Raw genomic sequence first — 13,200 nt, 5'->3', positions numbered from 1 at the left:
CCTCCATACCAGGCAACATTCTGGTAAATCTCTTCTGCACCCTCTCTAAAGCCTCCACATCCTTCTGGTAGTGTGGCGACCAGAATTGAACACTATACTCCAAGTGTGGCCTAACTAAGGTTCTATACAGCTGCAACATGACTTGCCAATTCTTATACTCAATGCCCCGGCCAATGAAGGCAAGCATGCCGTATGCCTTCTTGACTACCTTCTCCACCTGTGTAGCCCCTTTCAGTGATCTGTGGACCTGTACTCCTAGATCTCTTTGACTTTCAATACTCTTGAGGGTTCTACCATTCACTGTATATTCCCTCCCTGCATTAGCCCTTCCAAAATGCATTACCTCACATTTGTCCAGGTTAAACTCCATCTGCCATCTCTCCGCCCAAGTCTCCAGACAATCTAAATCCTGCTGTATCCTCAGACAGTCCTCATCGCTATCCGCAATTCCACCAACCTTTGTGTCGTCTGCAAACTTACTAATCAGACCAGTTACATTTTCCTCCAAATCATTTATATATACTACAAAGAGCAAAGGTCCCAGCACTGATCCCTGTGGAACACCACTGGTCACAGCCCTCCAATTAGAAAAGCATCCCTCCATTGCTACCCTCTGCCTTCTATGGCCTAGCCAGTTCTGTATCCACCTTGCCAGTTCACCCCTGATCCCGTGTGACTTCACCTTTTGTACTAGTCTACCATGAGGGACCTTGTCAAAGGCCTTACTGAAGTCCATATAGACAACATCTACTGCCCTACCTGCATCAATCATCTTAGTGACCTCCTCGAAAAACTCTATCAAGTTAGTGAGACACGACCTCCCCTTCACAAAACCGTGCTGCCTCTCACTAATACGTCCATTTGCTTCCAAATGGGAGTAGATCCTGTCTCGAAGAATTCTCTCCAGTAATTTCCCTACCACTGAAGTAAGGCTCACCGGCCTGTAGTTCCCGGGATTATCCCTGCCACCCTTCTTAAACAGAGGAACAACATTGGCTATTCTCCAGTCCTCCGGGACATCCCCTGAAGACAGCGAGGATCCAAAGATTTCTGTCAAGGCCTCAGCAATTTCCTCTCCAGCCTCCTTCAGTATTCTGGGGTAGATCCCATCCGGCCCTGGGGACTTATCTACCTTAATATTTTTTAAGACACCCAACACCTCGTCTTTTTGGATCACAATGTGACCCAGGCTATCTACACCCCCTTCTCCAGACTCAACATCTACCAATTCCTTCTCTTTGGTGAATACTGATGCAAAGTATTCATTTAGTACCTCGCCCATTTCCTCTGGCTCCACACATAGATTCCCTTGCCTATCCTTCAGTGGGCCAACCCTTTCCCTGGCTACCCTCTTGCTTTTTATGTAAGTGTAAAAAGCCTTGGGATTTTCCTTAACCCTATTTGCCAATGACTTTTCATGACCCCTTCTAGCCCTCCTGACTCCCTGCTTAAGTTCCTTCCTACTTTCCTTATATGCCACACAGGCTTCGTCTGTTCCCAGCCTTTTAGCCCTGACAAATGCCTCCTTTTTCTTTTTGACGAGGCCTACAATATCATTCGTCATCCAAGGTTCCCGAAAATTGCCGTATTTATCTTTCTTCCTCACAGGAACATGCCTGTCCTGTATTCCTATCAACTGACACTTGAAAGCCTCCCACATGTCAGATGTTGATTTGCCCTCAAACATCCGCCCCCAATCTATGTTCTTCAGTTCCCGCCTAATATTGTTATAATTAGCCTTCCCCCAATTTAGCACATTCATCCTCGGACCACTCTTATCCTTGTCCACCAGTACTTTAAAACTTACTGAATTGTGGTCACTGTTACCGAAATGCTCCCCTACTGAAACATCTACCACCTGGCCGGGCTCATTCCCCAATACCAGGTCCAGTACCGCCTCTTCCCTAGTTGGACTGTTTACATATTGTTTTAAGAAGCCCTCCTGGATGCTCCTTACAAACTCTGCCCCGTCTAAGCCCCTGGCACTAAGTGAGTCCCAGTCAATATTGGGGAAGTTGAAGTCTCCCATCACCACAACCCTGTTGTTTTTACTCTTTTCCAAAATCTGTCTACCTATCTGCTCCTCTATCTCCCGCTGGCTGTTGGGAGGCCTGTAGTAAACCCCCAACATTGTGACTGCACCCTTCTTATTCCTGATCTCTACCCATATAGCCTCACTGTCCTCTGAGGTGTCCTCCCGCAGTACAGCTGTGATATTCTCCCGAACCAGTAGCGCAACTCCGCCTCCCCTTTTACCTCCCCCTCTATCCCGCCTGAAACATCTAAATCCTGGAACGTTTAGCTGCCAATCCTGCCCTTCCCTCAACCAGGTCTCTGTAATGGCAACAACATCATAGTTCCAAGTAGTAATCCAAGCTCTAAGTTCATCTGCCTTACCCGTAATGCTCCTTGCATTAAAACATATGCACTTCAGGCCACCAGACCCGCTGTGTTCAGCAACTTCTCCCCGTCTGCTCTGCCTCAGAGCCACACTGTCCCTATTCCCTAGTTCTCCCTCAACGCTCTCACCTTCTGACCTATTGCTCCCGTGCCCACCCCCCTGCCATACTAGTTTAAACCCTCCCGTGTGCCATTTGGCCAATCAAGCCTGCATCAATCCTCTGAAAGAGCACTCTTTTCTAGGCCCACTAACATCTAGAAGGATAAGGGAAGCAGACACATGGGAACACGGCCATCTTGAGGCTCCCCTCAGGCCACTCTCTACTTGGAAATACACTGCCGTTCCTTCACTGTCATTGGTTCATAATCCTGGGACTTGTGTCTAACAGCACTATGGGTGTACCTACACCAACATGGACTGCAGAGGTTCAAAAAGGCAACTCGCCGCCACCTTCTCAAGGGCAATTAGGCGGCACAGTGGTTAGCACTGCTGCTTCACAGCATCAGGGACCCTGTTTGAATTCCAGCCTTGGGTGACTGTGTGGAGTTCTTCCCATGTCTGTTTCCTCCGGGTGCTCCAGTTTCCCCCCTCAGTCCAAAGATGTGCAGGTTGGGTGGATTGACCATGATAAATTCCCCTTAGTCTCCAAAACGGTGAGGTGGGGTTGCTGGGTTACGGGGATAGGGTGGAGGTGTGGGCTTAAAGTAGGGTGCTTTTTCCGAGGGCCAGTGCAGACTCGATGTGTCGAATGGAACCTTCCACTCTGTAAATTCTATGATTTGGCCTTTATCTTTTTATTTTTTTTAAATAAAAATTTAGAGTACCCAATTCATTTTTTCCAATTAAGGGGCAATTTAGCGTGGCCAATCCACCTACCCTGCACATCTTTGGGTTGTGGGGGCGAAACCCACGCAAACACGGGGAGAAAGTGCAAACTCCACACGGACAGCGACCCAGAGACGGGATCGAACCTGGGACCTCGCCGCAGTGCTAACCACTGTGCTACCGTGCTGCCTTTGCCGGCTCCCTTTAGAAGAGAAGGCAACTGGAGGGTTGGCTGGAAACCCATTGAGACTTTGAGCATTCTTAAGGAGAATATGACAACGGGCTGGCAATAGTGACTAAATGTATTCTTGGGAAGTTTCAACCTGACCTGTGCCCGCGCTCCAGCCATGTCAGCCCACGCTGACATCCATCCTTGTGACAACTGAATATATTAATGAAAGAAATAGATAAGATTTTAGACTCTGAAGGCATCAAGTGTTAAGGGGAGGGTGCAGGATTATGGCGTTGAGATAGACCAGGGATTTTCAAAGTGTGGGTCGTGGGCGGGTGTCAGGAGGGTCGCGGGGCGATTGGTCGCAGCGTTCCTAATCACGGGAGAAGCGCCCAGCCGCCACTACCAGCCTGTAAACGTAGAATGGTCGCCACTAACGTCTTTTAAATAAGAACGAAATGAGGCTGTGTGCAGTCTACCGACCATAAGCAGCAGCAGTGAGCAGGTCATGTGCCTTGTACGTAGACTTGACATCAAGCGCTCTGTACATACGTGCTCTTGGCTCCAAATTATGGAAGAGAGCTTCTTCCATTTTCTAGATGCTCACCAACAAGGCAAGAGGACTGTGATGATGGATCATTTTGTTACAAGGAAGAGACTGCCAAAGATACAAATAGGCAGTGTACAAGGAACACAGAAAAGTACAGCGCAGGAACAGGCCCTTCAGCCCTTCAAGCCTGCGCCAATCATGCTGCCCGTCTAAACTAAAATCTTCTACACTTCCGGGGTCCGTATCCCTCTATTCCCATCCTATTCATGTATTTGTCAAGATGCCCCTTAAACGTCACTATCGTCCCTGCTTCCACCACCTCCGGCAGCAAGTTCCAGGCACCCACTACCCTCTGTGTAAAAAAAAAAAGTACCTACTGGCCAGGATCCCCCATCGGAATCTGCTAGAGAGAGCTGCACAGGAGAGTCCAGGGCAGGACAGAGCAGTGATAGTGTTAGATCTGTACAGAGCTCCAGGCCCTCTGCTTAACAGCCTCCAAAAAATAAACTTAACTCGGGAACAAAGCAGTATAAGGATGGTTTCTTGAGGTATGGTTTTGCCAATTGTGCCAATGCAAATAAGGATGTAAAGCCCATGTGTGTTATACGCAGGGAAGTACTGGCAAATAAGAGGAGAAATTTCTGATTTTGAAAGAGAGGTGGTGGGTGAAACATTCCTTTTGAGGTTGAGACCCCAGAATCAGTTATTAACTTACAACTGACTCCAAATGAAAAGACTATGCTGCTGTACCTGACCTGTGCCCACACATTAAAACATGCTGAAGTCCATGAGGCTGTCAGAATTCTGGAGTAACATCTCCCAAGAGTATCCAGTGCTGAGTAAAGCAAGCATTTTGTTGCTATCGTCCTTCACGACGACCTACATGTGCGAGGTTGGATTTTCCATTCTCCCAAAAATGATAATGGCTCAAAAACACAGGCTAAAGTCTGCACCTGATACACGCATTGCCCTCTCCTCCTGTAAATCTGATTGGAGTGAGATCACAGAATAATACAGTGCAAAAAAGGTTTTCCTCAAATCCCCCCTAAACTTCCTGCCCCTCACCTTGAACTTGTGTCCCCTCGTGACTGACCCTTCGCTGTAGCGAAAACAACCCAAGCCAATCCAACCTCTCTTCATAACTTAAATGTTCCATCACAGCCAACACCTTGGTGAATCGCCTCTGCACTCCCTCCAGTGCAATCACATCCTTCCTATAATGTGGTGACCAGAATTGCACACACTATTCCAGCTGTGGCCTCATCAAAATTCTGTAAAATTCCAACATGACTTCCCTGCTTTTGTAATCTATATCTCGATTGATAAAGGCAAGTGTCTCTTAGGCCTTTTTCACCACCCTATTAACCTGCCCTTCTGCCTTCAGAGATCTATGGACAAACACGACAAGGTCCCTTTGCTCCTTGCACTTCCCAGTATCATGCAGTTCATTGAATATATCCTTGTCAAATTACTCCTTTCAAAGTGTATCCCCTCACATTTTTCAGGGTTAAATTCCATCTGCCACTTTTCTGCCCATTTGACCATTATGTCAATGTCTTCCTGTAACCCAAGACACTCAACCTCTCTGTTAACTACCCAGCCAATCTTTGTGTCGTCTGCAAAGTTACAGATCCTAACCCCCCCCCCCACATAGTCATCTATGTTGTTTATATAAATGATGAAAAATAGGGGACCCAGCAAAGATCCCTATGGTGTGCCACTGGACACTATATTCCAGTCACTAAGCCAGCCATTTGTCATCACCTTCTGTCTCCTACAGTTAAGCCAATTTTGATTCCACCTTCTCAAATTACCCTGTATCCCTGTGCATTTGCCTTCTTTATAAGTCTCCCATGTGAGACCTTGTCAAAGGCTTTGCTGAAATCCATATAAACTACATCAACTGCACCACCCTCATCTACACACCTGGTCACATGCTCCAAAAATTCAATCAAATTTGTTAGGCATGACCGCCCTCTGACAAAGCCATGTTGACTATTCTTGATCAAACCTTGCCTTTCCAAGTGGAGATAGATTTACCCCTTCAGAATTTTCTCCAATAATTTCCCCACCACTGATGTGAGGCTCACTGGCCTGTAGCTCCCTGACTATCTCTACAACCTTTCTTAAATAGTGGGGACCACATTAGCTGTTCTCCAGTCCCCTGGCACCTCCCCCGTGGCCAAAGAGGAATACAAAATGTGGGGTCAGAGTCCTTGCAATCTCCTCCCTCGCCTCCCACAGCAGCCTGGGACATAATTGTACATAGAACATACAGTGCAGAAGGCCATTCGGCCCATCGATTCTGCACCGACCCACTTAATCCCTCACTTCCACCCTATCCCTGTAACCCAATAATCCTTCCTAACTTTTTTGGTCACTAAGGGCAATTTATCATGGCCAATCCACCTAACCTACACGTCTTTGGACTGTGGGAGAAAACCGGAGCACCTGGAGGAAACCCACGCAGACACAGGGAGAATGTGCAGACTCCGCACAGACAGTGACCCAGCGGGGAATCGAACCTGGGACCCTGGCGCTGTGAAGCCACAGTGCTATCCACTTGTGCTACCGTGCTGCCCCACGGACCTGGACCTGGAGATTTGTCCACGATTAAGCCTGCCAACCCCTCCAATACCTTGTCACTCCCTGTGACAATTTTCTCAAGAACCTCTCAGTCTATCTCCCTGAGTTCCATATCTACCTCCTCATTCGCTTGGGTGAATGTGAAGATCGTGAGGACCAAGCAGGCTTCCCTTTCGCATTAAAGGTAAGGGAACATGGCATGTATGGCAAAAGTTGGCCAACGTGGCTCGCAAAGGTCTGTAAATTGGCAAAAGTGGGTCCCGGGGGAAAAAATGTTTGAATAACACTTAGAAAGAGCATCACTTATGCCATAAAAGCAGCTTGCCGCAGCGCAGCTTGGCCATTGAAAGTTGGGTGACCCCACTCCCGGGATCTACCCGGCTCCTTAAGATTCAACTCAATCTCGTAAGACGTTGCGATGTCAATCCCACCCAATGTGGGTGGGATCACGTTTCAGCAAAACTGCGTATTAGAGCGAGGCAGAAAGCCTCACTCTAATGTGCAGATTCCCGAGGTACCTGAGGCTTTAGGATTCAAACATTTTGCCTCGGGGCAAAAGTGTTCAGCACTTGTCCCCATAAACAGGGAACAGATGGAACGCACTTGTGGGGGTCTCCAAGGGATTGGAGGCTCACAGCTGGATTAGATTGGCTTGGATTTTGTTTATTGTCACGTGTACCGAGGTAGTGAAAAGTATTTTTCTACGAGCAGCTCAACAGATCATTAAGTACATGAAAAGAAAATACATAATAGGGCAACACAAGGTACACAATGTAACTACATAACACCGGCATCGGGTGAAGCATACAGGGGTGTAGTGTTAATGAGGTCAGTCCATAAGAGGGTCATTTAGGAGTCTGGTAACAGTGGGGAAGAAGCTGTTTTTGAGTCTGTTCGTGCATGTTCTCAAACTTCTGTATCTCCAGACTGATGGAAGAAGTGCATGCCTTTTGGACAGGGTGGTGCCCAGGCACTGCTGATGCCACCTGGCTACCCTGGTAGTGCCAGCCTTGCCTTATTGTGTTCAGCCGGGAAACACGCTAAACGCGCCAGCTAGGGGATTTTGTTTCCATTTGGGAGGACCACGCCCTATGTTTTCTCAGCCTTTACATCGGCCGATCGGAAAACAAAATGACTCATTACCCAATTGGGTGGCGCTTGCCTTTTATTTCCCCCTCCATTTCCAATATATTTAAACCTGGTAACGAGCAATGCAATATTTTCTTTCAATTTAAGTATCCCAATGATTGCGCTCCGGGATCTGCACAGAGCAGTATGCTGGCAGGTTCCTGGAGCCTGTGAGAATAAGAGTAAAGCAACCACAAGTTGATGATGGGAAATGCTTGGAACGAGACAGACCCAGAGACAGAGAGTAAAGCCAGCTTGGCAAATTCGATGCACGCCATCTGTGTGCGCCTGAGGAGGTGGAGCTCTGATGCGAGCCCCTTCCGCACGGACAGAATGTTGTGACAAATTGTTACAAGACGTCGCGCAGCAACAGCGGTGGCAAAAGGTGTCTGAACGTTCGAAAAAAGAATGTGCGGTGAGTATCAGCTGGGGCGGGGGAAATAACCTCCAGCTCCCTGAGCCCCCTCTGCTTGGAGGAGCAGCTAACCCCTGGGTGGGGAAGGGAGGCACAGCCTGCCCCCTTTCAAGGGCATTTGCACTTTAATAATCAAACTGTTACAGTCTGGGGCGGCTATTACAACGTTGCTTTCGACACATCTTTAAGAGTGAATGCAGATAGAAGTTGCTTTTAATTAAATCCTGATCCTCTCTCTCTCTCTCTCCCCCCCCCCCCCACCCTGGCCTGCTTTAAATTCCGTAAATGGTAGTGTTTTTGTTCAACTTGTTTTATTTTTGAGGCGGTGCAGAATGATGTGAACCATAAGGGGCTGGGGAGCGATAGGAAATCGCAGCTACGCAAAATGCACTTTCTGTGTCTTTTTTTCTTGTTCAACTTTTGAGAGCTTCTCACCGAATGCTCCAGATTATCCCTGTGTGTGTGTGGGGTGGGGTAACGAAAGATCTGGACAGACCTCCGCTTCTTTTCTATGCAAGCCAATGTTGCCAAAGTTTGGGTAAGGAAATTGAGCAGAGAAAAAAAAATGATACGTGGGGCCCTGAATTCGACATCCGGAATCAAGGGTGAGGTTAGATTGTTAGAAGGCTGAAGGGGAGATTTAATTGAGGGGTACAGAATAATGGGGGGGGGGGGGGCAGTTGGTAGAGCGGATAGGAAGGATATACTTCTGCCTAATTTCAAATTTAAACAAATCAGTAGGAGTTGGGAGGTTTTTTTTGTCACTCCGAGGGTGGCAGAGGTGTGGAACTCATTGCCTGAAAGAGGGTAATGGAGGCAGAACCCCTTATTTTTCTTTTTGAAAGAGCACTCAGATACACACTTGCGGTGCAGTAGTTTGCAGGATATGGACTAAGGATCGGAGGTGGGACACGCTGGGTAACTCTTAGGGCCAGCACAGACACAGTTGACCGAATGGCCTCGTGTGCCGTAATTCTTTCTATGTACCAAGGGCATAAAGGAAGTATGCAAGCTGAAAGATTGCAGGATTTGGGGCGAGTACAATCATAGAATTTACAGTGCAGGTGGAGGCCATTCGGCCCAATGAGTCTGCACCGGCCCTTGGAAAGAGCACCCCACTTAAGCCCGTAACCCAGTAACCCCACCCAACCTTTTTGGACACTAAGGACAATTTTATCATGGCCAATCCATCTAACCTGCACACCTTTGGACTGTGGGAGGAAAGCAGAGCACCCGGAGGAAACCCATGCAGACACGGGGAGAATTCCGCACAGACAGTGACCCAAACCGGGAATCGAACCTGGGACCCTGGAGTTGTGAAGCAACTGTGCTACCGTGCTGCCCAAAATTCCACCTTTTATGATCATGCACCCTTCCCTGCGCCTAAACACAAGGCCATCCATAAAATGGTCCTGTCCCCAAGTTAGGGGGCTCACATACAAGGGTCTTACAGTTGTTCTTGTTCGGAGGCTCACCAAATAATGGCCTGATTTTCAGGAACTATTTCTGTTGTTTAATTGAGTGTTTTAAAAATGTATCCTCACTGAGGCGTGCTCAGCATTTTCTGTTTCTTTGAATGCATTCTTATGGCATCGATATACAAAATATTAAAGATGGAAATGTTTCCAGGGTTGCAGATTCTTAAATGCATTGTGCCTTGAATAATGGATAATGTGCAACTTTAATTTTCATATTTAAAGATGGAATGTATGCTGTGATTAACAAGATTGTCATTTAAGATCTAGGCGCAGGAGTGGGCCCTTCAGCCCCTCGAGCCCGCTGCACCATTCAATACTATCATGGCTGATCCCCTCTCGGCCTCAACTCCACTTTCCTGCCCGTCCTCCATAACCCTTAAACTCATTACTAATTCATAATCTGTCTATCCCCTCAAATTTACTCACTGTCCCGGCATTCACTGCACTCTGGGGCAGTGAATTCCACAGATTCACGACCCTTTGAGAGAAGTAATTTCTCCTCATCTCTGTTTTAAATCTGCTACCCCTTATCCGAAAACTATGCCCGCGTGTCCTAGATTTCCCCATAAGAGGAAGCATCCACTCTACATCTACATTGCCAATACCTTTTATCATCTTGTATACTTTAATTAGATCATCTCTCATTCTTCTAAACTCGAGTGAACATAGGCCTAAACTATTCAATCTCTCTTCATCAGACAAACCTCTCATAAGAACTAGGAGCAGGAGTAGGCCATCTGGCCCCTCGAGCCTGCTCCGCCATTCAATGAGATCATGGCTAATCTTTTGTGGACTCAGCTCCACTTTCCGGCCCGAACACCATAACCCTTAATCCCTTTATTCTTCAAAAAACTATCTAGCTTTATCTTTAAAAACATTTAATGAAGGAGCCTCTACTGCTTCACTGGGCAAGGAATTCCATAGATTCACAACCCTTTGGGTGAAGAAGTGGAATCAATCTAGTGAATCTCCTCTGAACTGCCTCTAATGCAACTACATCCATCCTTAAATAAGGGGACCAAAACTGCACACCGTACTCCAGGTACGGTTTCACCAATGCTTTGTACAGTTACAGCAACACTGCCCTACTTTTATACTCTATTCCTTTTAGCCATAAAGGCCTAAATTCCATTTGCCGTCCTCATTACCTGCTGGACCTAGACACTGGTTTTCTGAATTCATGCACAAGGACTCCCAGATCCCTCTGCACTGAAGCACTCGGAAGTTTCTCTCCATTTAGATAATAAGTTGCCGTTCCATTTTAACGACCAAAATGGATAACTTCATACTTATCTACATTAAACTCCAACTGCCAAATTTTGGCTCACTCGCCTAACCTATCTATATCCATTTGTAAATTTCGTATTTCTTCATTACAACTTATTATCCCACCTATTTTAGTGCCATCTGCAAATTTGGCTTTAGTACCTTCTGTCCCTACATCTAAGTCATTAATATACATTGTAAATAGTAGGGGCTCGAGGACCGAACCCTGTGGCACCCTACTAGTCACATCTTGCCAACCAGAAAATGACCCGCTTATCCCGACTCTCTGCCTTCTGTCAGTTAGCCAGTCTTCTATCCGAGCAAATAAATTACCCCAATCCCATGTGATCTTACCTTGTACATTAACCTTTTGTGCGGCACTTTATCGAATACCTTCTGGAAGCCTAGATATGCTACATCTACTGGGTGCCCCTTATCCACTTGGCTTGTTACCTCAGTGCCTCAACTCCATTTACTCTCTTAAACTCCAATCCATTGGTAACCTTGCCCAACAAAGGTATCAACCTATTCTAAATTCAATGCTACAATGCTGTTAACACGTATTAGGCTGCAGCTATGCAGTAGCAACAACAATCTGCATTTGTATAGTGTCTTTAACATGGTAACACATCACACACACTTCACTGGAGTGTTACAAAACCAAAGATTGATCTTGAGCCACATCAGGGCAGATGGCCAAAAGCTTCATAAAAGAAGTAGGTTTTAACGAGTGGCTTAAAAGAAGGAAAAAGACACAGTTCTTTGAGAAGGTGACTGAACAGGTAGACGAGGGTAGAGCAGTTGATGTGGTGTATATGGATTTCAGCAAAGCGTTTGATAAGGTTCCCCACGGTAGGCTATTGCAAAAAATACGGAGGCTGGGGATTGAGGGTGATTTAGAGATGTGGATCAGAAATTGGCTAGCTGAAAGAAGACAGAGGGTGGTGGTTGATGGGAAATGTTCAGAATGGAGTTCTGTCACAAGTGGAGTACCACAAGGATCTGTTCTGGGGCCGTTGCTGTTTGTCATTTTTATCAATGACCTAGAGGAAGGCGCAGAAGGGTGGGTGAGTAAATTTGCAGACGATACTAAAGTCGGTGGTGTTGTCGATAGTGTGGAAGGATGTAGCAGGTTACAGAGGGATATAGATAAGCTGCAGAGCTGGGCTGAGAGGTGGCAAATGGAGTTTAATGTAGAGAAGTGTGAGGTGATTCACTTTGGAAGGAATAACAGGAATGTGGAATATTTGGCTAATGGTAAAGTTCTTGAAAGTGTGGATGAGCAGAGGGATCTAGGTGTCCATGTACATAGATCCCTGAAAGTTGCCACCCAGGTTGATAGGGTTGTGAAGAAGGCCTATGGAGTGTTGGCCTTTATTGGTAGAGGGATTGAGTTCCGGAGTCGGGAGGTCATGTTGCAGCTGTACAGAACTCTGGTACGGCCGCATTTGGAGTATTGCGTACAGTTCTGGTCACCGCATTATAGGAAGGACGTGGAGGCTTTGGAGCGGGTGCAGAGGAGATTTACCAGGATGTTGCCTGGTATGGAGGGAAAATCTTATGAGGAAAGGCTGATGGACTTGAGGTTGTTTTCGTTGGAGAGAAGAAGGTTAAGAGGAGACTTAATAGAGGCATACAAAATGATCAGGGGGTTGGATAGGGTGGACAGTGAGAGCCTTCTCCCGCGGATGGAAATGGCTGGCACGAGGGGACATAGCCTTAAACTGAGGGGTAATAGATATAGGACAGAGGTCAGAGGTAGGTTCTTTACGCAAAGAGTAGTGAGGCCGTGGAATGCCCTACCTGCTACAGTAGTGAACTCGCCAACATTGAGGGCATTTAAAAGTTTATTGGATAAACATATGGATGATAATGGCATAGGTTAGATGGCTTTTGTTTCGGTGCAACATCGTGGGCCGAAGGGCCTGTACTGCACTGTATTGTTCTATGTTCTATGTTCTATAGGGAGGTTTAAGAAGAAAATTTCAAAGATTAAAGGCCTTGGCTGCTGAAAATGTGGTCGGAGTGATTAAAATCAGGCCCAAATTAGTGGAGGGCAGGTAGTGAGGCCCCTACAGTGATGGAGAGGTTGCCAGAAGCATGCCAGAGAATTAAAAAATGTATATTACAGATCGTCTCAGAAAATTCGGGAGTACATGATCATTATGATCAGTGGGATGGAGAAGGGGCCATTAGAAATATTTAATGGCGGGGCAGCATGGTGGCACCGTGGGTAGCATTGCTGCCTCACGGCGCTGAGGACCCGGGTTCGAATCCCGGCCCCGGGTCACTGTCCGTGTGGAGTTTGCACATTCTCCCCGTGTCTGCGTGGGTTTCACCCCCACAACCCAAAGATGTGCAGGGTCGGTAGATTGGCCT

The 13,200-nt window shown here is 46.9% G+C and overlaps 1 protein-coding gene across 1 annotated transcript in view; it reads left to right on the top strand.

Annotated features, from left to right (window-relative positions):
• Positions 1–7,941: 7,941 nt before the first annotated feature.
• The window catches only part of LOC140403626 (glutamine--fructose-6-phosphate aminotransferase [isomerizing] 1-like), an 89,650-nt gene continuing 84,391 nt past the window's right edge, over positions 7,942–13,200 (top strand). The window contains exon 1 of the mRNA XM_072491755.1: positions 7,942–8,077. Coding sequence (XP_072347856.1) covers positions 8,071–8,077 — 7 coding nt within the window. The 5' untranslated portion in view covers positions 7,942–8,070. The remainder of the gene's footprint in view (positions 8,078–13,200) is intronic.

Source organism: Scyliorhinus torazame, chromosome 28 (assembly GCF_047496885.1).
Source record: "Scyliorhinus torazame isolate Kashiwa2021f chromosome 28, sScyTor2.1, whole genome shotgun sequence".
Classification (NCBI taxonomy): domain Eukaryota; kingdom Metazoa; phylum Chordata; class Chondrichthyes; order Carcharhiniformes; family Scyliorhinidae; genus Scyliorhinus; species Scyliorhinus torazame.
Note: the sequence above shows the minus strand (reverse complement) of the source record. Positions and strands in the feature narration are given on the sequence as shown.